General features: G+C 37.4%; 1 protein-coding gene across 1 annotated transcript in view; it reads left to right on the forward strand.

Annotated features, from left to right (window-relative positions):
* Nucleotides 1-27470, forward strand: part of Ryr2 (ryanodine receptor 2) — a 594119-nt gene that overhangs the window by 471877 nt on the left and 94772 nt on the right. Inside the window, 9 exon segments of the mRNA XM_052728780.1 lie at nucleotides 2369-2499; nucleotides 5826-6146; nucleotides 7809-8049; nucleotides 8822-8909; nucleotides 10803-10895; nucleotides 12684-12854; nucleotides 14176-14235; nucleotides 23999-24133; nucleotides 27250-27362. Of these exon segments, the coding sequence (XP_052584740.1) occupies nucleotides 2369-2499; nucleotides 5826-6146; nucleotides 7809-8049; nucleotides 8822-8909; nucleotides 10803-10895; nucleotides 12684-12854; nucleotides 14176-14235; nucleotides 23999-24133; nucleotides 27250-27362 (1353 nt within the window).

The raw sequence follows: 27470 nt of genomic DNA on the forward strand, positions 1-27470 counted from the left end.
TAGTATATAAAATTTAAACTTAGAGCTTGTAAGGCTTAGGAGGGGTGTCTGCGAGCATTATTACTTTGTATCAGAAAGACAAACTAAAGGGCTTATGGAGTGAAGATCCCTGTTTAGACCCACAACATTCATCTAAAGAGCCCAACATGGCAGCGCTTAGTTTGCAATCTGCAGGCTAAGGGCCAGAGGCAGGAGAATCCTCGGAGCTTGATTGACGACAGCCCAGTGTAGATGAATCAGTGGGCTCCAGGTGCAAAAACTAGGATGGAGAGTGATTGAAGTAACTCAATGTTGACCTCTGGTCTCCAGATGTGTTCCTACATGCCTGCCCCACCCACCCATCCATCCAAAAATATATCAAATAAGCTAGAAGCTCACTTAAGCCAGCTTCATTTTCTCACATTCCAGACAGAAGTGATTCACCACTGTCAAATGCTGTTGACAGGGAAACTAAGTCTGCACATCAGCGTTTGACCTGCTCCCAAAGCTTTAAGTGGTGTCTATTTGTGATTATTTTCCTAACCAATAATAATCCCCAAATTTAGAAATTCATGGCTAAAAGCATTCATATGTGAAATAGCTATGACTCATCATTATCTTTTCACAAAATTGGTTTGGTTTATACTCACCCTTAAAGACCCACATGCTCAGTTCTCCTCTGTTTTAGCTCTGAAGACTTAGCAGCAGAATCTCAATTTTATCCTCAAAGACATTTTCTTAATTTTTCCTTGCTTCCTATTTCTTTGGTGTTTACTTTGGCACTCATATTTTTTAATTCTATGAATTTTCTTTTCTTGCCTATTATGTGCAGGTAGTTTTTTATACATGGGGACTTTCGATTTTTGTTTAGCGACATTTGTCAATTACTTCATACATGTTTTTTCTCCTTAGTTTTATAATGTCAAAAGCTTACATCATACTTTTTTTAGTAGGCAAAAATTCAAATATCAATTCTAGTTTTCCTCTCTAGGTTTTCCATTATTCAGATTTACCTTTTCATGCTATTGTTTGATTATTAATTATTAGTTAAATGCCTGATGCAGGGATAGAGATGCAGCAGTGAAAAAGATAATTTTCCACCATCATGGGTCTTGAACCTGCTGGGAGAAGCCAGAACCCACAGAGAACTGAACTGATGAATATAATGGCAGATTGTGCTTGTCAGTTGAGTAACCACACAATATAGAGAGCAAGATACCCAAGATTAGATCACTTAGGACCCAACTTTTAAAGCTCTTTACTAATAAAAATTCTCAGCCACAAACAAAATATCTCTGTCATTAAGTGACTGGGCATGTTTATTTTCTGGGATATTTAAACTACCTAATAAGAAATATTGTGTAGGGGCTAGAGAGATCTCAGCAGAGTACATTGCTCTTGCAGAGGACCCAAATTCTGTTTCCAATGGCTACTTCAATTGACTCATCATCACCTGTTACACCAGCTCCAAGAGACCCATCGCCCTCTACTGGCCTCTGAGAGCAGTTACACCTACAAGCACATACCCACACACAGATGCACATAACTAAAATAAAAATTGAAAAATATTTAAAAGTAAAATAACATAATATTTTATGTTAATTTAAGTCACATTTATAATATTTATATACTTCTTTTAGGAAGTTTATAATGTGCTTAAATAACTTTCCTATCAGTCTTTCTTTGATGAACAACTTAAGATTCCAACAAAGCCATGAATTAAGTAAATTACTAATAAAAGGAGATATTATCAGACTTTAAGCTCTGTCCACAATCAATGAGACATACTCTGATTTCTTCTTATTATAAATGATAAGTCAGCTTCAGGTGATATCCATTTAATGTATTTTAACATTTCATAGCTATGATTAAATTATTTTTATGTGGTAAATTTGCATAAATCATAGTCAGTATTATTACTTCAACTTTTTACTCTTCTGAATCCACTAAGTCAGTAGCAGAAATTTTCTCCTTGTTTTATTTTAAAAAGGAAAGGGAAGAAAGGAAGAGGCAAGCAGTTCAGATTTTGAGTGATTTGTTGGTCTTGTTAATCTGATTTTGAAGTTATTGCTAATAGACAATTTAGCTTTTATCCAATGGATCAAGATTTGGTCACCAAAGCATATAATTCTTTTTTCCCCCCTGTAATATACAAAACTGGATTTCAGGGTTTTTTTGTAGCATTTAAGCATATTATAAACTTCATAAAAGAAGTATATAAATATTATAAATGTGACTTAAATTAACATAAAATATTACATTATTTTACTTTAAAATATTTTTCAATTTTTATTTTAGTTATGTATCCCACTTGTAAGTTAAATCTACCAATTTTAATGTAACTTCTTCAGTTATTCAGCTGGAAACAATAAATATTTTGCACTTGTAGGCAACGATCTGCACTCGGAGAATGCCTAGCTGCCTTTGCTGGTGCCTTCCCTATAGCCTTTTTGGAGACCCACCTGGACAAACATAACATTTACTCCATCTACAACACCAGATCTTCACGGGAGAGAGCAGGTAACACAGAACTATGCTTGTTTTTTGAGAAATGAAGCTGCGTCTAGATGGTGTATATTTTTTTCTGTAGCATTTTGTGCTTGGCATAGTGATATCATTTATTCAGAAGTTCTCACTTCTGAAAGTACAAGGTAGTGATCTTGTAAGGAAGCAGTGTGCCTTAATAGGGTTGCTCATGAGCCCAGGTTACCAAAGGAGCTTCCTTTCCAGGATTCTGGAGGAGGAGTAATTGGCTACAAGGGGCAGGGTGGGGTGATTTCTTACCTTGATTAACAGATGGGGTAGTTCATAATTTGATGCAGTTTATGCATATGTGGGCTAAACATCACATAATTTTAATCTTTTGTATGCTTGATCATGTATAGGCATAGATAGTAAATAGAAGGTTTCCTATAATGCAGTGATTTTTAATTATCCCCTTGAATTTATGATCTATGAGGATCTTTGTTCTTGTGTTATAACAACATTCTTTTGTAATGTGTGGTTCTTCTAATGTTTCTGAAGGAAAATTTGTTTAATTGCTCCTAAGTTAACGAGCCACAGACAAATGAATACCCTACTGAGAAAGACAAAATAATCAGCAAATATGAAGAAAGTAGGTTGATCTGCTTTCTTATTAAATTGTCTTACAAGTAAGTCAGGAAGGGTTACAATATCGTTATTTATTTCACTGATGAATTTATGCTTTTCATTGTTTTTAAAATTTTTAATGTTTATTTTGTGTGTGTGTGTGCTTATGTGTGTATGTATGAATGTATGTGTGAATGCCACACTGTTCATTCCAATGTCAAATGACAACTTGTTCATCCTATCCATGTGCTTTTAAATTTTTTCGTTAGCTGATTTGACCTCTATCACTTAAAAAAAAAAACAACCTTAAAATTGGAATTCTGAGAAACTTAACCAACAACTTTAGTTTACACCTGGATATAAGGTGTGTCTTCCTAAGATCCATGAGTTTGTGTGTACATTCAGTGTGTCATGGACTCAAAGTCCATACATGGTATCCCATGCAGGAGAATCTGATTGTTTGTTGCATAGATAGCCATATTTTTTGCTCATGATTCCAACTGAAAAAGACATTTCCTCCCTTGCTGATGATTTCAGAGAGTTACCTGTAAAAACCTACTAGAATGTGAGCTGGGTTGATTGCAAAGTGAGTAGGCTCTAGTTATTCTTCTAGTCAGCCTCGCAGAATAGTCAAGATCAGCTCTAAAGGTTCAGTATGTCACAGGTGCCCTCTGGTGGGAACTTTCCTGTTTGAGTTTTTTCCTAAGTCTTTGGATGTTGCTTGCTTTCTAATAATCCTAGAATGTCCTCAAAACCTGGTATGCGCAGCTACCTGTGAACTTGATTCTCTGTCACCTAGATACACTGTTGGGTATTTGGGTATTTGATTTTTTTAATGAAGCTTACTAATAAGTAATGACCTGAATAATTATTATTTAACTTGCCTATTTTGTCAGTCTCACTTCATATAATAAATGAAACTATAGGCAAATGTATTGAATATGCAATAGGAATATTTTTACATAATTTCTATATATTTGTAAGTAGTGAAAATGGTTAAGTTCAAATTGTTGATTTTTCTATGTAATAATATAGAGTCATCTTTTGTAGGCTTTGTGAATCATTAGTATTTGGCTGTGAATCAAGAACAAAGTGGATTTATTACCTCTGTACAGATAAGGAGCTGTGCAAGCAGAATATTTACATGCGCAGGTTTCTTTATCACCTCATTTGCATAGGAAAGGGAATTAAATTTTATGATTTCATTAGTCAATCATTTCAGAATCAATTTTGTGAGGTTATGATAAATAGAGGAGATATGATATAAAGATGAGTAAGATTCGATTCCTTCCCTTGAGGTGCTCTGGCTTATAGTACAGACAGAGACTGATAGACATGGGTGATAGAATTCAGAATAAAGACTACTGGGCACCAGGAAGCAATGTTATTCTAGAGCCCCTGGGAAGACTTAACACAGCTAACTCGGGATGAGTCTTGAAATTGAGAAGACAGAAACTCCGGTTCGTTAGGGAAAATGTCAAGCATTTCACATTGACTGGAGATAGCTCCCAGGAGAGGTGAGCCGACAATGAAGCAAGACGGCAAAGACAGAGGAGGGGAACCACGAGTGGGAACTGAAGCCAACAGCAAACACGATTCATTTACCCCCCGCAGAGAACATGTGCTGTGGCCATCCATCCTGACAGCAGTAAGAGAGTAAAAGTTCAGCTCTGCTGAGAGCCCGAGGCACGATGTGACCGGACAATACCCATTGGGAAGAACAGGCAGTGGGTGGTTATGAGATTTTCTGGAGGGAGAATCATCTCAGATGTGAGCCGAGGAAGGTTTAGCTGTATCAATCCAGGATGACTGATTGGATAACACCTTCTTTGAGTTAAGTAGGCTGGAGAGGAAGTGAAAAGTTTAAACCCATTGTGTTTCAGTGGACCCTGAAAAAAAAGTCCTGGTTAGACAGAAAAAAAAAAGATGAATAAATAAAACTTTGAAGGATTGATTAGGCATAGCAAATAGAAGCCAGTAGCAGTGGATGTAGTCGTCAAAACAAATATGTAAGTGGAGGAAGAGAGGGGCTAAAATGAATCTTCAAAGAAGCCAACATCTAATTTAACAAGGAGAAAAGAGTTAAGGATGGTGCTGTATTGAATAGAGAGTCACAGAGACTGGAGATGGTGATGATAAGGAAGGAGGCATTTTCAGAAAAGGGAAAGGCTACCTAGCAACCAGTGAGCTATGGATGTAAAGTCATGACTTTCCTATGTGGTGGAAAACTGAGTTTAGTTTCTGTACAATTATACCTAGGAAGTAGAACTTCTGGAGGCATTTGCCCATTTGTAGATATGGCTGTCCAGGAGCCAGAGAGGAAAAGGCTGGGAATAGAGACCTGAGCAAGGGCCTGTGGTGGGAAAATCATTCAGATAAGAGGTAGCAAGAGAAGTACCTCAGAATCTCCTTCCTCTAAAAAATGGGAATAAAGGTGAATAAAGCCACACAGAGATGGCTTGAAAATGGTGAGTGCCAGGAGCAAGAGGGAGAGAGAAATTCTTATTTGCTGTGGAGTAGGCAGAGCAGCTGTCTACCAGCCTAAGAGAGTGACGGCAAGGTAGGATCTTAGGATTAGGAAAGCATTTTGAAATGACAGCCGAGATAAAAGGAAGAGATGCCAGGAGAAAGGTGGCCAGGTTTAGCTGAGTTTTGAAGCTCAATATGAAATATGGTATCTGCTTGAGACAGTCATGTCTACTACATGGTGCCTGTTTTTCATTGAGCACAATCCAATTTTATCTGTATTTCTCCAGCTCTCAGTTTACCAGCAAATGTGGAGGATGTCTGCCCAAATATACCATCCCTGGAGAAGCTCATGGCTGAGATTATAGAGCTGGCAGAGTCAGGTATCCGTTACACTCAGATGCCACACATGATGGAGGTTGTACTGCCCATGCTGTGCAGCTATATGTCACGATGGTGGGAACACGGTCCTGAGAACCACCCAGAGAGAGCTGAGATGTGCTGCACAGCTCTCAACTCAGAGCACATGAACACACTGCTGGGTAACATTCTCAAAATCATCTACAACAACCTAGGGATTGACGAAGGAGCCTGGATGAAACGCTTAGCAGGTAAGAAGTAGAAAGAACGCATACTACCATTTGTTTTATTTCCAGAGAAGATTTGAAATATTGACGGCTATAAACTTCCCACAGTAATCACTAATGATTTCTTCTGTGCTCAAAACTCTCATTGCTTAGTCCTGTTACACTGTTTAAAAAGATACAGAGAAGATCAGACATTCTCTACCTGCCCTCATCTCACTTTTGTTGCTGTGATAAAATATCCCGACAAAAAGCATCCTTTGAGAGAAAGATTTTATTTTATCTGGAACTGTGGGCTAACATCACTTGCAGGATATCACAGTGGCGGAAGCTTAAAGTACTAGTCATGTCAAATACATCAAGTGCAAAAATAAATAAATGCATGCATGCTCGATCACTTGCTTGAGTTACTCAGCTCAATTTCTCCACTCTTATGTAGTTCAAGACCCCCTGCTTAGGTAATGATGTCACCCGCAGTGGGCTGGGTCTTCCATATCAGTTAATTTAAGGCAATCCCTCACAGACATGCCCAACAGCCAACCCAATGTAGACAATCCCTCACTGAGACCCTCTTCTCAGGTGATTCTGGGTTATATGGAATTGACAATTAGAGGTACTCATTACATAATTAATACTTCCAAACAAGTCTCTGAATTATTTATTTCTATATAAGACTATTTAACAAGCACAAGAAACAGTGATTGGTAGCATCAATAATGGTTATGTAGACAGAGACAAAAATAAAGCTGGATTTGAAACAACCTACCTTTGTATTGTTCTCCTATGACATCAGGCTGAGAAATTGATGATCAAATAAAACCTGTACAGTTTGCAGTATTTTGGAATATTAAATATAAAAATTCTGAAAGCAATCTAAATACCCAACAGCTGGAGCAGGGGTACATAGTTTCTGTTTATCCTCTTACCAAAATACTACGTTTTCTCCAAGCATTCAATATTTGGCAGTGTTTTGTATCTTGGGAAATACTCATTATATTATATAGAGAAAAAAAGCAACATTTTTAAAGGAACACAGAATGAACTATGTATACTATGAGTTAATGGGTTTATCTATTGATGAAAGCTAAGAGAAATATACTAGGGTTTTAGTGATCTGAATAGGTGTATTTTAAAACTTTCTCTCATATTTATTATTCAATGTATGTATGTATCTGTATATATGCATGCATTATATAACTTTTAAGGTAAAAATCCATCTTAAAACTTGCTTGTGTAAGCCTAGGCCTATTACTGAATGCTAACTAGGACAGCAGTGCTGTATGTAATCTAACCCTTCTATGAGCTGAGGTTAGGATGAAATGAGGGAACCTCACGTCTTGCATGATGATATTGCAGAGAGTGTTTATCTTCTAAAAATGAAAGAGCTGGAAGACTCATTTCCGTTTGGGGCTTTTGTGTGATAATACAGATTTCAGATATGATTCCAAGTCTTTTTTATTTTATTCTAAATTGTCAAATTTTGTTAAAAATAAGCACATTCAGTAATCACATTTAAATATCAATTATGCAATTAGGTTTGTGGCTAGAAAAATGGTAGAGACCTGGGCTCTGTCCTTAAGTAAGCCCTAAGAGAAGAGGTAGGGATCTCACTCCATTATCACACCAACAACTCATCTTGATTTAATAGGTGTTTTCCATTGATGAGTATTAATTTCTGTTTCCAAATAGTGTTTTCACAGCCTATCATCAACAAGGTGAAGCCTCAGCTCTTGAAAACTCATTTCTTGCCCTTGATGGAAAAGCTAAAGAAAAAGGCTGCCATGGTAGTGTCTGAGGAAGACCACCTGAAAGCCGAGGCCAGAGGGGACATGTCCGAGGCTGAGTTGCTAATTTTAGATGAGTTCACCACACTGGCAAGGGATCTCTATGCCTTCTACCCTCTCTTGATCCGATTTGTGGACTATAACAGGTACAATGTGCCAAAGTGACTCACTCTCCCAAGTCCTTCATGACCTCCTTGGCTCATCTGTTCATACAGAGTACTTAGTTCACTGACTCTTGGGCCACAAGCTTGTTTGTGGTTCTAACATAACAAAACATTAATGCATACATTAATTCTCACTGGGCATCTTCAGTTTACCACTGGGTATTTATTGTTTGCTAAAGCCTCCTGTGCTTTGCAAGTAACTTATCTATTGTTACACTGTTTCTTTTTCTACAGCAGAGACTGGAGGTATAAATGAGCAAGTCTGTAGATTATACAGAAAAGATGCACTTTAATTGTTTTATATATAGTATATAAATAATATGTATACATACATAAAACATACTCTATATTAAGTGTGAATGTGGATTATAAAGCAACCATTTGTCAAAATAAAACTAAACTTTTTAGTTTTAATTTCTTTCTCTTAAAAAGCTGTTGGACAGTTACAATGTTTACAGGTTTTTAAATGTTAGTGTTACCCTTCAACCATTATGAATTCTTTGGTCCATAAAGCTGGCTTTGACAAACTGGGTATAACAGCACACATCTTTAATCTCAACATTTAGAAGAGGCAGAGTAGGCAAATCTCTATGAGTTTAAGTCCAGTCTGGTTTATATACCAAATTCAAGGCTAGCCAGGGACTCTGTCTCTCTCTTAAAGAAAAAAAAGGCTTTGGTAGAAAGGATTTTTGGGGAAGATGTTTTGTTTTTCATAATTAACTTTAACTGAGACTCTATTTATCATATGTTCCAGGGCAAAGTGGCTGAAGGAGCCCAACCCAGAGGCAGAGGAGCTGTTTCGCATGGTGGCTGAAGTCTTCATCTTCTGGTCCAAATCCCATGTAAGTAAGAGAATGCTGGCCAACAGTATCTACTGTTTGATGTGTGATAAGGGCTTTGCAAAGGTAGACCAGTTGTTTGGACCCTGGAGTCACTGTCTGAATGGCATTTCTTGAGTTTGTCTCCTAGAATTCACCTGATAGCTTAGAACAGAAGGAAGATGACTCTGAGGACTTCAGGGAAATGCAGACTCTTTTAAGCTCTGTAATTTATCTTTTAAAGATAAAATTTTGATAGTACTGTATAAACATTAAGGTGAGTATTTATATCTCCCCTCTTTCAGACAGTGTGTCGTGTAGCCCTGGATAGTCTTAAGTGAACACATTCTTGGATCCTTTAGGACATGTCTGATTTAAAATGACTTTTTAAACATGTATATGTACATATTCAAATTGATGTCTGTTATCTGTGACATCCTAGGTAATTCTCTTAAGTTGTTTTTGCTCTTCTAAGTAAATCAAATGAGATATTTTAATTGTTTGTTTTATGCTTGGGTATGCTGGGCTAGGGATCTGCCCCGATGTAGATCTCAACCCTTGATATTTTGACACAGGTCCTCCCTGTATATTTTAAGCTGGCCTTGGAGTTAGCCTGACCTCGGACTTATAATTCTCTTGCCTCTGTGGGACCATTGGCATGTGCCAACATGCCCAATGAATGATTCCTTATTTTGTGCAATACATTTTAAAGGATGCCTTAGCTTATTTGGGATATTTTGGGGAAAATGTATATTCTAGGATAAATCAACCCATCTTCACCTGCAAAAAGCAGAGATAACTGACAGCCTTTTACCTTTCCCCCTCTCCCTTGGGTAACCCAATTTTTATTTGCCAAGAGGACAAATAGAAGGAATCCAAGATTAGATGCTTTAACAAGTTAAAAACTTCTGGAGCCGGGCGGTGGTGGCGCACACCTTTAATCCCAGCACTCGGGAGGCAGAGCCAGGCGGATCTCTGTGAGTTCGAGGCCAGCCTGGTCTCCAAAGCGAGTTCCAGGAAAGGCGCAAAGCTACACAGAGAAACCCTGTCTCGAAAAAACCAAAAAAAAAAAAAAAAAACTTCTGGAAAATTAACATATGTAATCCACTCATCAACCATTTAAACACCAATGAAGTGTCTTTAAATTTTTGTCTTAAAGAATATTTTGGAATGAGGTCTCTATTATTCTTAGCAGGCTCATTTAATGGTACTTTGAATAATAGAAATATTGATATATCTTAGAGTCAAATTTGTTTATATATATTGATATTTTTTCCAAATGTTTAAAATCAATTTATTAAACCATTCTGTTTCTAAATTAAAAGTACATAAAATAATATTATGGTATTTTTAGAATTATATAGACTAACTATCAGAATAGAAAGTTGTATCAGAGTTGTGTGTGCTCTTGAAAGACTGTCTTCATCCCAGGAGGCAGCATAAACCACTCCCCAGCTAAATTGGGGGATGGAGTGTTCATACTGTCATTTGGTAATGTATGATTTTTATGACTTAAACTTTCTAAACTTCGTATCCTGCTTCAAAACATACCTATGGAAGATGGGTCTGATGGTATATGGTTCTGTCATCCCAACTCCTGAGAAAGTGAAGGAAGGAGGCTTACAATTTCATGGACTGCTTGAGCTATGGAGTGAGAACTTATCTTCTAATAAGTAAGAGGGCTAGGGAATGTACTCCATGATAGATCACTTGCCTAGTAAGGACAAAGCTCTAAGTTCCATCACAGCATTGGAAAAAGTCAATCATACTCACATAAAGTTCTGAAAACAGTTGTCCCTAACCTAACAGTCACAAACAAGTGTCTGTCCTTGAAGAAACTCTGGACTTCTGTGTAACACTGATTGTATTGTTTTTCTCTAAGCTGTTTTAACTGAACTTTCCTTTGCAACTTCTTAGAACTTCAAAAGAGAAGAACAGAACTTTGTGGTGCAGAATGAAATCAACAACATGTCCTTCCTCATCACTGACACCAAATCCAAGATGTCCAAGGTATCAAATTTTACCATCAATTTCAATGTTCCTTTATGGGTTGATAGATTTTAGAGGTTTGTTTGAAAGTTCATAATGGTAATTGGGTTGGTTCAATAATATTACTTACTGACATAAAAACATATATGCCATTTGGGTAGTTTCTACTATTAGTTTGAATCAGATGTGGTAAAATACTGAGACATAAAAATGACCTATGAAGGATAAAGTTCTTGCAGATTCGTAGACAGTAAACTTACTAAGAATAATTTCTTACACGTTGGTATATTTAAAAAATGAGTTCTACACAGTAAGTATATCTCTTTGGGTTATAACCATTTTTGCTTCTAATGTTCAGAAAATTATAGATTTGATAGGGCAAAACTATATGTGGAATAATATACTGTAGTATGATGACTTTGTATACCAGTCCTTCGTAATGAATCAATTGTTGGAACTGGAGAGATGGCTCAGCAGTTAAGCACAGTGGCTCACCCAGGTTCAATTCCCATTATCCACATGGTGGCTCATGAACATCTGTAACACTACTCCTAGGGGATCTGATGCCATCTTCTGGCCTCTGTGATTGAAACACACATGTGCACAGACATACAGGCAAAAACTCTATACATATAAAATAGAAATCTTTAAAAAACGAATCAGCAGCTGCCTTACTTCTTACAGTGCTGAGAAGTTTTTCAGTGCCAGGCTTTTTCTTATTTTACCTTTTTTTGTTGATGTTTTGTTTTGTTTCTTTGTTTTGATTGTTGTTTTTGAGATAGTGCCCTGCTGTGTAGTTCTGGTTGTCCTAGTACTCACTATGTATAACAGGCTGGCCTCAAACTCGCAGAGATCCATCTACCTCTGCTTCTCAAGTGCTGGAATTAAAGGTTTGGGCTAAGATACTAGACTATTCCACCTTCTTTTAAGTAATGCCAATCACTTGCATGCTTAAATCCCCTTTGTTTTTTTTTCCCCTCAGGTCCGTATAACTTTCACAATATGTCATTGTCATAGAACTGGTTCAGTTTGAAATTATTGCTACAAAAGAAATCCAATATCTTTGAAGTGGATATGGGTCAATTATTTTCTAATAATTTTAGGACTTAATCTCTTTATTTGAAGACTACTCCCTGCCCATCAGAACTTATGATGGATTTGAGATACCCTTGTGGCACCTCCATAGTCCTTAAAAGAGTCATAGTAGACTGCTGATGTACCCTGAGGTTCAGTTTTAACATGATCACACCAACACTCCTTAATATTTCTGAATCTCTGAGATTGGTATACCACTTGGTTTCTCAGGTGATATAGTGAAGCTATAATAAAAGAGGAAAATGTATTTTATAATAGTTATGTATAAACCACATAGGTAATTTATAAATAATCCAGATAGTTTGTACTATGTAAAACACATCCTTTTTATTCATGTGTATTGCAAAGCATTTATCCAAACAAAAATAAGCTTTCTGTACTTAAATTTAAGCTTGAGAATTAGAAAGCATATTATGTATGAAATTACTATATGAAATTTCTTCCTAATATTATGATGTGTCCTAATATCTAAAAATTGCATGGGAATAAAATACCATTAGTTAATGGTAAAGATGTAGGAAGAATAAAAACTAAAAGCAAAAAAAAAAAAATTGCTGAGAAGAAAAGATGACCTTTTCAGAATGGTTAGGATTCCTGAAAGTAGGGACCAGGAGAAAATAAGAAAGAGGGGACCATGATTAGGTTAAAGAAGATTGGTAGATCAGAATAAAAGAAATGTGGGTGAGCATCCCAGTATTCATCTTTGTTCCACAGGCAGCCGTTTCTGACCAAGAGAGAAAGAAAATGAAGCGCAAAGGGGACCGGTATTCCATGCAGACATCTCTGATCGTGGCAGCTCTGAAGCGACTGCTGCCCATTGGGCTGAACATCTGTGCCCCAGGAGACCAGGAGCTCATTGCTCTGGCCAAAAATCGATTTAGCTTGGTAAGTTTCCTTGTTACCTAGGGGTGGTGGTCAGCAGACCTCCAGACTCTATGGCAGTGTATCCTTTGAATAACTCTGTCAATACTTCATGTACAGTTACATTTTTAGTAACTATTTTTTTTTTTTACGACTCTAGGACTTAAATCAATGACTGCCTATTATTTTTAGGGCATTTTTTATCCTAAGTTATGGTAATCACCTCCAAGGCATATTCTAGAAACAAACAAAATATATGAATCTCTGGCCCCATGGGGGGAAATGGATTACAAAGGAACTCCTTTATAAAATCTGCCATGAGAGTTGTGGTCAGATTTTTGAAAGGTGATTTTTCAACATCGGAAGCAAAATGTGTTGTACCAATGGTGGCTAGACAAGGTGTTAGCTTCTAGCAGCTCTGGGCCTTTGCAGGCATTATGATTTTTTCTTTGCTAGAGTTATTTCCTTGATTTTATTTTTCATAATTACAGATGACCATGTAAATTTCCAGAAAGGTGCTTTGGAATTGCTTGTTGGTATATGCAAATTAGAGAACATATTCTCCGTGTCCTGTTTTCCAGAGACTGACAGTGAAATGCCTGTGTGGGTCTTGTTTTGTGTCCTGGAAGGAGTGAATGAAGGGAGGATAACTTGGGCAGAGTTAGCCAATGTTTGATTTTTGTGTACACACTTCTTGTTAGAGCTCTGTGATGGAATATGTTACAACATGCAAAAGTCTCTTTCTGGAGATTTGAGAGAAAACCATGGATTTATTTCCATATGAGCCCAAGGGAGCATGATTTGGTCTTCTTTCTTTTCATGAATTAGATACTCCTTCTGTTGACTCTTGACATCCTTAGTGAGCAATTAAAGTAGATTGTAGACTTGTTTGAAGTGGTTGCAGCAGAGAGAAGTTTTCTAAGGGGTTGAGAGGTGGCTCAACAGTTAAGAGTATGTGCCACTCTTGGAAAGGACTAGGTTCAGCTCCCAGAGCCTACTTTGGAAACTCACAATCACCTGTAACTCCTTCTCCAGGGTATCTTATACCATCTTCTGGCCTCCATGAGCAACTGCACACACATAGACACACTCACACACTCTTTCTTACACACACACACACATACACACACACACACATACACACACACACACACACACACACACACACACACACACACACACACTCATGTGCACGCCCTCCCTCTTTTTCAGAGAGAAAAGAAAAATGTAAACATACCTGTCAGACATACACTATTTAACAGAGTATTTGATCTGTTCTTGTTGACTGTGGCAGTTGATGCATTTATTATGAGATTTCTTTTAGGTAACATGTATTTCTTGACAGAAAGACACCGAGGAGGAAGTACGAGATATAATCCGCAGTAATATACACTTACAAGGCAAGGTAAGCCAGCTTTTACTCCAAATCATGTTTAATATTTTCAGGATATTATTACTAATAGTATTACCTAGCAAGTGAGATAATTTTAGTTGACCATTATTGTACTTGCAAAGATCTTGTATTAATAACCTAAATGGCAATAAATGGTGTAACTTTAAAAGTAGAGGATCATACATTATAAAATTAAAAACAGTATGTCATAGATTGAATAAATATTGTATATGTGTTTTTACAACTCTTTTCCAAGGTTTGGAGGACCTTCAAACTGGTATCCATAACAAGTTGAAATTTTTCCTTTAGTGTTTAGGCAAATGTGTATATTTAGGAATTATTCATATAGAGGAGATATTGAGGATTGCTGCAGTAAGAACAAATGAGTTGACTTAAGGAGAGGAAAATCCAATTGAAGACAAATGTGACTAGAAACTATGTTTTCCAGCAATACTGAAGGAATTGCTAAAACTGGGTTTTATAGTCCAGTATTTGCTCTTATTTGAAGATTTTTTTTAAATACCACTGAGTAGGTCACTCATTTATTCATAGGATATCATGTAAAAAGTTTTATTGTTGCTGGGCATGGTGGGTAGAGCATGCCTATAATCCCAACACTGAAGAGTCTGAGGTGGGAAGATTGTAAGTTTGTGGCTAGCCTGGGTTACATAGCAAAGCCCTGAATCCAAAAGCAAAGACCAACAAACGAAAAAGATCTATTATGTGACCCCACCTTTAGGTTCCTACTCTAGTTTGTCATCTTTCTGAGGATTCTGTATAATTCATTACAATGACGAAGACAAAAAATATTTAAAAAAAAATCACTAATTAGTCCTTCAGTATATTCAAATATTCCTTCCCACAGACCTGCCTTCCTTTATTCCTTTAGCGTCTGGGAGGATATGGTGCAGGTAGAACACACTTCTGCTATATTCCCAGTGCACATGGGTGTCTTTAAGGCAAATTTTCTGTGAACAAAACCATATTTTGGTAATAAATCCCGCAGAGAAGGGGTATCATTCCTAGTGGAGTGTCTTTTTCAGAGAGACAAGAACAATATAAATAGTTTTTGTAAGTTGTCATAAAACCTCCATCTGAACTCAGGCCTAGAGTTTATACTGTAAGCTCCCATTCAGTGAGAGACATGAATGTTTTTACAGATAGGTGTTAGATGGCATCATGAAACCCTGGAAGGGCTCCTGGGGTCTCTTCATTTAGATAATCCCTGTTGAATGCCCTCAGGGTCTGTGCTCATGGTAGGAAGTGATCATGTAGCTCTTGGACTTTGAGATCCTGGATTCTCCCTAGACATGTGACATTCCTGTAGCTGGAGTTGTCCTGCCTGGCCCATGGTCAGGACAAATCTCTCTCACCTGCCAGTCCCACAGCCGTCAGACCCGACCAAGTAAACACAGAGACTTATACTGGTTACAAACTGTATGGCCGTGGCAGGCTTCTTGCTAACTGTTCTTACAGCTTAAATTAATCCATTTCCATTAATCTATACCTTGCCACGTGACTCGTGGTTTACCGGCATCTTCACATGCTGTTTCTCATCATGGCGGCTGGCAGTGTCTCTCTGACTCAGCCTTCCACTTCCCAGCTTTATTCTCCTCCTTGTCCCGCCTATACTTCCTGCCTAGTCAATGGCCAATCAGTGTTTTATTTATTGACTAATTAGCAACACATTTGCCATACAGAACATCCCACAGCACATTCCCCATCAAACCCTGGTTTGGTGGTATCAACCTCACAGCTGTTCTAGTACTCTCGATGCTGGATGCCTTTGGCCTCACTGCTGCATCCATTTCTTGCTACATCAAAACACAGGCACTGGAGAAAGAGTGCTGTTGCCTCATCCAATGTGAGGACTGTCTGGAAAGGGTCTGTCCCTTACCCTCACCTCTCTCTACTCTGAGAGCCCAGTCTAGATGGACACATGGGCACAAATGTGGAGCAGCATCACTCTAGCCTCATGTTCATACTCCATGGAAACACCAGGTGGAGGCAGAAGCCTCAGAGGAGTCATTGTATGAGAGAGAACATAAAGATTTCAATTTATCAAAAACATCTATTATTGAATATAGACAAGAACAAAACATATAGTCCTTTGATATGAAAACACAGAAGAAAGCATTTTATTTTGAACAAAGGACAAATAGTTTTTAGAAGTGTTTTGTATATGAAGTTCTGTCTCTGGGTTTTTTTCCCCTTCAATGTTATTTCTGTCATTTGAAGCTAGGCCTTCTTAGGAGTTTGGAAGTTTAAGAAGATCTCTGTTTGTTTCTTTTTTATAAAATCTAGTTTTGTTTCCAGTGGAAATTCTAAAGTGGAGGAGAAAGAGATGAAAATTGTTTTGCCTACTTTTAATGGCATGGCTCTTATGTTTTATTTCTTTGAAATGACAGGTTTTTCTCCCATTAAGATGTTTGTATCTCTCAGGTTTTATGATTTTATAGCCTGTCTTAAAAGCATGAAGAAAAAATAGTTTTAAAAAAACTTTGAAGCTGGAGAACTGGTTCAGCCATTAACATTTAACTGTTCTTTCAGAGGAGTTTGATTCCAACACTCATACCAGGGAATCTGATATCCTCTACTAGACCACATGTGCACATGTACTCATCTGCATAGAGACACACATATACACAGTTTAAGAAATAAAATATTAAAAAATTAATCACAAAGACTTTATTTTGAACTTTTATTATGAAATATGACAGCATTACCAAATAAAATGTTGAGATTTCTTTTTGTTGAGTATAAAATTTATATGCTATATTATTTTATATTATTTAAAGTCTTTATTCCATTGAGAATTTGCTATGTTGAAAACTCTATAAGTTTAGAGTTGATTGTGGGCCTATTTCATAATTTATAAACACATGTGAATCTTTCAACAGTGTGTGAGGAGGAAAGAGACAGGTGAGGCTCATCTTTATCCTATTGCTGCCTTTGTCTGTCCCCACTTCAACCTCACACCTTAAGTGCATCCTTTTTTGTTTTTTATTTTGTCTGTTTTACTTTTTCTTTCTTTATTTTTAAAAGTGAAAATAGATTCTTCTCTCATATAATAATCCTGGCCACAGTTTCCTCTCCCTCCACTCCTCTCAGCTTCTACCCCACCTCCCCTCTCCCCTGCATCCACTCCCCTCCATCTCCCTTCAGAAAAGAGCAGGCCTCCAAGAGACAACAACCAAACATGACAAAACAAAATACAATAAGACAAGGTAAAAGCCCTCCTACTGAGGCTGGGCAAGGCAACCCAATAGGAGGAAAAGAGTCCCAAGAGCAGGCAAAAGAGTCAAAGACACACCAGTTCTCACTGTTAGGAGTCCCACAAAAACACCAAGCTAACAGCCACAACATATATGCAGAGAACCTTGTGCAGACCCCTGCAGGCCCTGTACTTGCTTCCTCAGTCTCTGTGAGCCCATATGAGCCCTCCTGAGTTGATTTAGTGGGACATGTTCTCTTGGTGTCCTCTATTGCCTCTGACTCCTACAGTCTTTCCACCCCCTCTTCTGTGGGATTTCCCAGTCCTTGTGAGGAGGGACCTGGTGGAGACTTCCAATTTAGACTCTTTGCTTAATGTCTGGTGTAAGTCTCTGCATCTGCTCCCATCTGCTGCCAAAGGAATCCTCTCTGATGTGTATAGCAGAGTATCATTAGGAATCATTTCATTGATATATTTATCTTCTAATCCAGTTGTGTTTGGTTTGACCCTAGGTCTCTGAGCTATGCACTGTCTGGTTCCTGGCCATGCAAACAGTGTTGGGCATGGGCTCCCTCATGTGGAAAGGGCCTCAAGTTAAATCAGACATTGGTTGGCTACAAGTTTTACACCACTATTGCCCCAGCACATCTTGCAGGAAGGACAAATTGTAGGTCACAGGTTTTGTGGCTGGATTGGTGTCCACCTTTCTCTTTAAGTAGCCTGCAGAGTACTTTTCCACACCAAAGATACTAGAACAAAAGGGTTAAGACTCAATGCAGGTACCAGCTTAACCTCTCCAAGTCCAGTGAGCTATGTGGATATTGTCCTTGGCAATGAAGCTCTGTTGTAAGTTTGCAGAGAGTAACCCTCTGTCCTAGTGGCAGCCTGGGTTGTTTGGAAATCTCCACAGAACTCCCAGGCCAACAACTCAACTGAATGTAACCCAGTCCTGCCACTGGGAGCCTTGCATGGCTATAAGAGATGGCCAGTTCAGACTCTATATTTCCCATTACCAGGAGTCCTCACTGGGATCACCCTCACAGGTTCCGGGAAGTTTCCATTGTAGTAGGTTTCCACACTGCTCCCCAAAGGCCCCTCATTTCTAGTCATCTGTTCTTGCACTCTCTCCCTCCATCCCATTCCCTTGCCACCAGATCCCTCCTGCTCCCATCTCCACCCACCTCCAGTTCACCTACAAAATCTATTGAATGTCCACTTCCCAGGGAGATCCATGTGCCCCTCACACCCAGAGTCTTCCTCTTAACATAACCTCTCTGGCTCTACTGAATATAGCTTGGTTATCAATTGCTTAACAGTTAATATCCACTTATAAGAGAATACATACCATATTTGTCTTTCTTGGTCTGGGTTTCCTCCATTAGGATGATTTTTCTAGTTCTATCCATTTGCCTGTAAATTTTATGATGTCATTGTTTTTAACAGTTGAGTAATACTTCATTGTGTAAATATACCACGTTTCCTTTATCCATTATTTAGTTGAGGGACATCTAGGTTGTTTCCAGTTTCTGGCTATTATGAATAAAGCTTCAATGAATGTAGTTGAGCAAATGACCTTGTGGTAAGATGGAATGTCTTTTGGGTATATGCTCAAGAGTGGTGTAGCTGGGTCTTGAAGTAGATTGATTCCAAATTTTCTGAGAAGCCACCATACTGATTTCCATAATGGCTGTACAAATCTGCACTCCCACCAGTAATGGAGTAATATTATTCTTGCTCTACATCCTTTCCAACATGAGCTATCACTTGTGTTATTGATCTTGGCCATTCTGACAGGTTTAAGATAGAATCTCAAAGTAGTTTTGATTTGCATTTCTCTAATGACTAAGGATGTTTTCTTTTTAACTTCCTTTTTAACTTATTCTTTGTGTGTTTCACATCATGCATCCTGATCCCACCCATCTCCTGTCCCCTCACATCTGCCCTCTGCCAACTTCCTCCTCCCTGAAAATAAAATAAAATAAAATAAAATTTAAGATTAAAAAAAGGAAGAAAGGGAAAGTCTCCTCATGGAAGCTGTAGTGTGGAATTGCTTTGAATTTCTCTCCATTTAATTTGATGTTTGCTATGGGCTTACTGTAAATTACCTGTATTATGTTTAGGTATGTCTTTTATGTTCCTAATCTCTCCACAACTTTTGTCATGAAGGGTGCTGTATTTTGTCAAAGGCTTTTTGTGCATCTAATGAAATGTTCATGTGATTTTTTTTTTCTTTCGCTTTGTTTATATGGTGGATTACATTTACTGATTTTTTTTTTGTATATTGAACCATTGCTGCATCTCCAGGATGACGCCTACTTGACCATAGTATATGATCTTTTTGATGTGTTCTTGGATTCGGTTTATAAGTATTTTATTGAGAATTTTTACATTCTTATGTTCATAAGAGAAATTGGTATATAATTCTCATTCTTGTTTAATCTTTATATGTTTTTGGTACCAGGGTAACTGTGGCCTCATAAAATGGACTGGGCAATGTTCTATTTCTATTTTCTGCAAGAATTTGAGGAGTACTGGTGTTAACTCTTCTTTGAAAGTCAGGTAGAATTCTGCACTAAAACCATCTGGTCCTAGGCATTTTTTTTTTTATTGGAAGACTTGTAAAGATTCCTATTTCACTAGGGATTATAATATACTTAAATTGTTTATCTGATCTTAATTTTACTTTGGTAAGTGGCACCTATTGAGAAAATTTCCATTTCTTTTAAATTTTCCAGTTTCATGAAATACAGATTTTTAAGTATATCATTAAGTTTCTGTACATTTCCTCGGTGTCTGTTGTTATGTCCCCCATTTTCATTTCTGATTTTGTTGTTTTGGATAATCTCTCTTCATCTTTTAGTTAATTTGGCTAAGGGCTTGGAAATCTTGTTGATTTTTTCAAAGAAACACTCTTTGTTTTATTGATTTTTTTGTATCATTCTCTTTATGTTTTATTGATTTTACCCCTCAGTTTGGATTATTGATCACCATCCACTACTCTTGCATGTGATTACTTCTTTTTGTTCTAGATATTTCAAGTGTTCTGTTAAATTGCTCTTATGAGATCTCTTCAATTATTTTTATGTAGGCACTTAGTGCTATGAACTTTCCTCATAGCACTGCTTTCATTAAGTCCCATAAGTTTGGGTATGCTGTGTATTCAGTTTCATAGAATTCTAGACTATCTTTGATTTCTTTCTTTTTTCTGTCTTGACACATTTTTTTATTTAGTAGAGAGTTGTTCAGTTTCTATGGGTCTGTAAATTTCTGATGTTTCTATTGTTGTTGATATATATCTAGTTTTAATCCATGGTGGTCTGGTAGCATGCAGGGAGTTATTTCAATTTTCTTGTATTAGTTGAGACTTGCTTTATTCCTGAGTATATGGTCAGTTTTGGAGAAAGTTCCATGAGGTGCTAAAAAGAAGGTATATTCTTTTGTAACTAGGTGAAATGTCCTATAAATACCTGTTAGGTCATTTGGTTTAAATGCCTGTTAGCTTCAGCATAGAATTCTTTGTTTAGTTTTTTCTGGATGACCTGTCCATTGATGAGAATGGGGAACTGAATTCTCCCACTGTCAGTGTGTGAGGATTAATATGTGATTTAAACTGTTGTAGTGCTTCTTTTACAATCTTGGGTGTTTTTGTGTTTGGGACATAGATGTTAAGAACTGAAATGTCATCTTGATGGAATTTTCCTTTGATGAATATGAAGTATCCTTTCCTATCTCTTTTGATTAGTTTCGGTTTAAAGTCTATTTTGTTAGATATTAACATGGCTACCCCAGCTTGCTTCTTAAGTCCATTTGCTTGGAATATCTTTTTCAAACTTTTACACTAAAGTAATATCTATCTTTGATATTAAGATGTTTCTTGGCTGCAGCAGAAAGATGGATCTTATTTTCTCATCTATTCTGTTAGTCTGTATCTTTTTATTGGGGAATTGGGACCACTGATATTGAGAGATATCAACGACAATGATTGTTGATTCCTGTTATTTTGTTTTTGTTGGTGGTAGTGGTGTGTGCATGCATGTGTATCTCTCTCTGTCTCTGTGTGTGTTTCACTCCTTTTGGTTTTGCTGGTGTGAGATTATTTATTTCTTGCATTTTCATGAGTGTAGTTAACCTCCTAGATAGATATTGTTTAAATTTGACTTTATCATGAAATATCTTATTTTCTCCATCTGTGCTGATAAAAAGTTTTGCTGGCATAGCAGTCTGGACTAGCACCTGTGGTCTCTTAGAATCTGTAGCACATCTGTCCAGGCCCTTCTTTGTCTTAGAGTTTCCATTGAGAAATCAGATGTAATTATAATATGTCAGTCTTTATATGTTACTTGGACTTTTTCTCTTGTACCTTTTAATATCCTTTCTTCTGCATATTTCATGTTTCAAATATTATGTGGCAAGGCACTTTCTTTTCTGGTCCACTCTGTTATATGTTCTGTATGTATCTTATTCTTTTATTGGCATCTTTTTTTTAGGTTAAGAAAATTTTCTTCTATGATTTTGTTGAAAATATTTTCTGCTCCTTTGAGCTAGGATTCTTCTCCTTTCTCTATTCCTATTATTCTTAGAGTTGGTCTTTTCATGGTGTCCTAGATTTCTTGGATGTTTTGTATCAGGAACATTTTAGATTTTTCATTTTCTTTGACCAATGTATCCATTTCTTCTATCATATCTTCAGTGCCTGAGATGCTGTCTTCTATCTCTTATATTCTGTTGGTGAAACATGCCTCTAGAGTTCCTATTTGAATTACTAAATTTTTCATTTCCAGGATTCTCTCAGTTTGTGATTTCTTTATTGTGTCTATTTCCATTTTCAGATCTTGAACAGGTTTGCTTCCTTCAATTGTTCTTTCTTTGTTTGTTTTCTTGGCTTTCTTTAAGGGATTTATTCATTTCTTCTTTAAGGACCTCTCTCATCTTCATATAGTTCATTTTCAGGTCTTTTTCTTGTGCTTCAGCTATGTTGGAATATTCAGTGCCTGCTTTGGTAGGATAGCTGGGCTCTAGTGGAGACATATTGTTCTTGATGTTATTGATGGTGTTCTTAAGCTAGCATTTAGGTATCTGGGTTTGGAGTGAAAATACATTTAGGTGCTGACTTCTGGGTTTGTCTTTGTTGGGTGGTATGTTGTTCCTTGGTTTCTGTTTCCTCTCTGGATTTTCAGGGATTGTTATGGCTGTGTGTTGCCAATTTTACTGCCCTCCTCAGCTGGGGTGTCCACAGGGAAAAATTCCTGCTGGTGTTGGAGGCTGGGATCCAGTAAGGAGTAGTTGCAGGGAGGTCTGAAGGGGATGGTCTGTTGGATCCACAGGAGGCATGGACAGGGCAGAAATAAGGCTGCTGTTGGTATTCTCTTCCAGAACTAGGGATGAGCCTTAGGGATTGGGTCTGCTGGGGGAACAGAGAGAACAGAGAAGGTCCACAGGCAGCCTACCTGGTCTTATGGCAGATGTGGCCTGTGGTTGAGCAAGGAGTGTCCCAACGGAGTTGGGGGCTAGGACTCAACAATGAGAAGCAAGAGGGAGAGGCCAGGAGGAGATGGTCTGTAGAATCCATAGGAGGTGTGGACAGGAGGGAAGGGAGGCTGCAGCTGGTGTTCAGTTGCAGCAATGGGGATGAGCCTAGGGATTGGGTCTGCTAGGGGAACAGAGAGAGTGGAGAAGGTCTGTGAGCAGACAACCCAGTCTTCCAGGTCAATCTTGAAATTTCAACTCTGTTCCTTGCATCAGTATTTGAGTTCAATCATCTAAGAAGATTTTAGGTTGCACAGACAAATGCCATTTATGATTCTTCCTGGGGTACATTTGTTGGAGATGCAGATATTCTCACTGTTGCAGCTTTCTGAATCTCTGTTTTAGGAAAAATGCCTGGAACTCTTGTTGACATTTCATACCAAAGTGTTGAAAACACAATCCTGGGAGGTTCCAGGGCCTCTGGGCTGTGGTTTCCTGGCCCTATGCTGCTGACTGGTGACTTTCCCAAGCAACCAAAGGGTCTTCTGTGGCTTCAAGGAGTTTTCAGGTCCCCAAGATGCCAAGGCTGGTGTCCTCCACTCTATTTGCCCACCATGTGTTTACCCCCTAATTACATCTTAACTACTCTAGGGAAATATTCCCAATCACTCAAACAGTAGATCATGTCTCATGGTTCCTTATATGTCCTCCTCATAACTCTTATTAAAATGATAAACAATAGTATAATTCCTATCCTGTCTGCTACATGAGAATTTAATGGATATATGAGGTTTTACTTTTGTGGTCTCTAAATCGCGCTTGCTTGATTTTTTTAGTGATATATTTAAGATGTGCATCATAAAATGTAGATGTACATAGACATAGAGAAATGGTTTTAGCAGTCAAGCAAAACTAACCTTGCCATTTCTTCCCACAGATGTCTATTTGTGGCTGCTTAGATTCTCCTGTGTAACTATAGTTCGGCAGGTGTTTTAGTACTCTCCTATGTGTGCTTAGTGGTCATGGTAGAGCAGTTAGTGATCATGCTGGACACCTCCTCTCTTCAGTTGCCACCTTGTGTTTTCTTGCCCACAGTTGGAAGATCCTGCAATCAGGTGGCAAATGGCTCTCTATAAAGATTTGCCAAACAGGACAGAAGACACCTCAGACCCAGAGAGGACAGTGGAGCGTGTCCTGGATATAGCAAATGTACTTTTCCATCTTGAGCAGGTCAGATCTTTGTGTTAATTTCATCATAATGGCCTTAACCACATGAAATGTTTTCAAAATGTACAGTAATTTTTAACTGTGGTCCCCCAACCCCCATTTATGTTTAGAATGTTGATTACAATGAGCATATAATTCATTATTTCCAAGATTATAGTTTTTGGAGACATTTGTAGATAGTATGTTTCAGGAGATCAAGGCCTTCAATTTTATTATATGTTTCAAACTTTTCTAAAATTCTATAGATTGTTAGTAGTATATTCTAAACCTTTCTAACAAAGTATCACAGAGTTATACCAGATTTCAAATATTTTATTTTTATATCATTTTAATACTTCATATAAATTATGTATTAGATATTTTGTCTTTTTCTGGTTTAATATCTGAAGTGTTTTCTCTTTTACTTACTTTACCTTTGGTTTTATGAGAGATTTTTGAACAATTTCTCTCTGAGATAAAGAGCAAATTACATTTATAGAAGAATATTACATTGACAGTAAAACCTCAAATGAGGAAAATATTTTTGCATCATTTGACAGTCATCTCCTGTTTTAACTACCAAGTTCTTGTGTGTTTTTGTCTCTACTTTGTCCCCTTAGTTCAACAATCTTCAAAGCAGTAATTCTTGAGACACTCTCAGTTAGAAGGTTATATTGTATGTTTATTTATATTAAAATCAGTCCTTTACAAAATACATGTATCCAGGCAATTGTCTGGTTTCCATACACATATCTAAATCTGTTTGTATAAAGTTTAGATCCATTACATGGAATTTACACTATACACAAGTAAGCATGTTCTCTTTAAAACATGACATCTAGTCAATGTGATAACATTAGAGGGCTGGAGAGATGGCTCGGTAGGTAAAATGCTGGCTGTGAAAGCACGAGGACCTGAGTTCAGATCCCCAGCACCCACGGCAAGGCTGAATATGGTGGCGCATATCTGTAACTACAGCACGGGGATGGGGTAGAGACAGAGGGGTCCTGAGGACTTGCTGTTTAGGCAGCCTGCCTGAGGTTCACTGACCTGTAAGTTCAGTGAGAGATTCTGCCTCAAATACTAAGGTGTAGAGGTTTTAAAATACACTGATCTCTGCCCTCTGTTCACAAACATATTGGTGTGAGCATCCACCCATGCACATGTATTCAACATGCACAAGTGAAATAAATACTTAAAATTAAAAAAAAATAAAACATGATTACAGCAAAGTGAGAGGCTAGAGTAGTCTGCCAGTGGGTCTCTGACAGTACTTAGGTGGTGTGCTTTCTTAATACTGAAGCTGAAATAATAAAATGCCCTGTGTCATCCCAGGAACCTTCCTACCTTTGTGCTGTAAGGATTAAGCTTTGATTTTTCTATCCCCTTTAGCCACATTTGCATATATAACCATAATATTAATAAACATGTTGCTTTGATTTATACTAGATATTGTTTGAACATCTATCCCTGCCTTGACTGGTTAAATAACATATGGAGATGGTTCAAAGTAGCTTGTCCCACTACTTAAATTTTTCCTTGTATAATTTTTTGACAAATTTTGAGGCTAGATGCCAGTTGGATCCTTTTCTCTCCAGCTCACAACGATATCTCAAATTCTCAAGAACTTCATATATGTCTAAGGGTTTTGTCATACTTAGCAGAATGCCATGTATTTATCAAAACTGCTGCCTTTAAAGTCTCAGATCCCAAAGTGGAATTTTATATTGGGATACACTGGCTCTCATTGGACCATTCAGCTATTGGTTCTGTTTTAATCTACACTATTCTCAATAAGAGTTTATTCCACCAAATGCTCACATTAAGAAGACAATTGAAGTGGACATTTGCTAGATTGTTACATTGGTCTTATGGAGGACAGAGAGTCAGAGAAATAAGTGCTTGTCAGTTACACAGATTGCTCTGTTAAAAATGTCTGCAGTGGCTCAGTCAGTCTTAATGTGTTCAAGAATTATTATATTCATATTCTGAGCATTTATTACAAAGCACAATATATTTGGCTTTACTTTGGGCTAACATAACATTTTCATTTTTTCCAGAAATCTAAGTATACTGAGTATACTGGCCGGAGATATTTCAGTCTGGGAAGTACAGTGCTCCATTGCTTAGAGAATACTAATTAATTGACAAAACCATACTGGGAATTTATCTTCTTTCTAATACTTATGATTAATCTCCTTTTTTTCTCTTGAAGTTTCAAGCACCATTATTCAAATAAATAGCCTGTTTGCATCATTTCTTGTAACTTTCAAATTCTCATTTATCTTGCCTAACAAAAATAACTTCATATTTTAGTACTTTTGTAATATTAAATCCTTCTATTTACTCCTGGTACTGAGCTCACAAAGCCTTGTTATCTTCTTTTATTAAAGAGCAGTAGACTTTTCATTAACACTTTTCGTATTTGTGGTTCCCATACTTATAATAAAAGTAGTTTCAATAGATATGTGAGTACACTCCTATGTAGGAAACAAAACGGAACGACCCACAAAGGGGATCAGAGAAATGAAAGGAGGACCTGAGTTTGGTCATCAGAACCCACATTTAAAAAGCTGGGCCTGGTAATAAGTGCTTGTAATTCTAGCACTTGGGAGACAGAGATAGATCTCTGGGACTCACTGGCCAGCCAACCTATCCTAGTTGCTAAGTTCTAGGCCAATGAGAGACTTTGTCTCAAAAAAAGAAAAAAACCAAAACAAGGTGGATGGCAACTGAGGAATGACACCCAAGGTTGTTCACTGGCCTCAATATGCATGCTCACATGTGTGTACATTCATGTATGTACAAATATGCATATACATGAAATTAAAAACTTCAAGTACTTAAAATTTTGAGAATGATGCAAAATGATTTTGTGTAGAATACTTTTTGGTTTCTTTGATTTTAAAGATAACAAGGCTTGGGAGCTACAGGCTATTTGAAAAATAGGTAATTTTTACTAAGTACCATTTGAAAACATCTCAAATTTAGCTTTGGGTAATTTTGAGGATATAATCCTAACCAAAATAATTGTTAGGCAATTTCAAATAAATTTAAAAGATGCAGCTGATTAATATCACTGAAGGTGGATTGAAGCTGTAAATGTATGTTTATTGTTTATTTGTGCCATTCTACCTCAGGTGGAACATCCTCAGAGATCAAAGAAGGCTGTGTGGCACAAACTACTCTCTAAGCAGAGAAAAAGAGCTGTTGTTGCCTGCTTCCGGATGGCCCCCTTATATAATCTGCCAAGGTCAGAATTTTTTAAATGTTTAAAAGAGATTAATTATCTTCTCTAAATAGTGGGTAACAATGATAATCTATCCAAGGGATGAATAGGAGAGAGTTATTGGTTCTTATA

The sequence above is a fragment of the Peromyscus californicus genome, unplaced genomic scaffold (assembly GCF_007827085.1).
Source record: "Peromyscus californicus insignis strain IS unplaced genomic scaffold, ASM782708v3 Scaffold_8__1_contigs__length_139910024, whole genome shotgun sequence".
In the NCBI taxonomy this organism is placed as follows: Eukaryota; Metazoa; Chordata; class Mammalia; order Rodentia; family Cricetidae; genus Peromyscus; species Peromyscus californicus.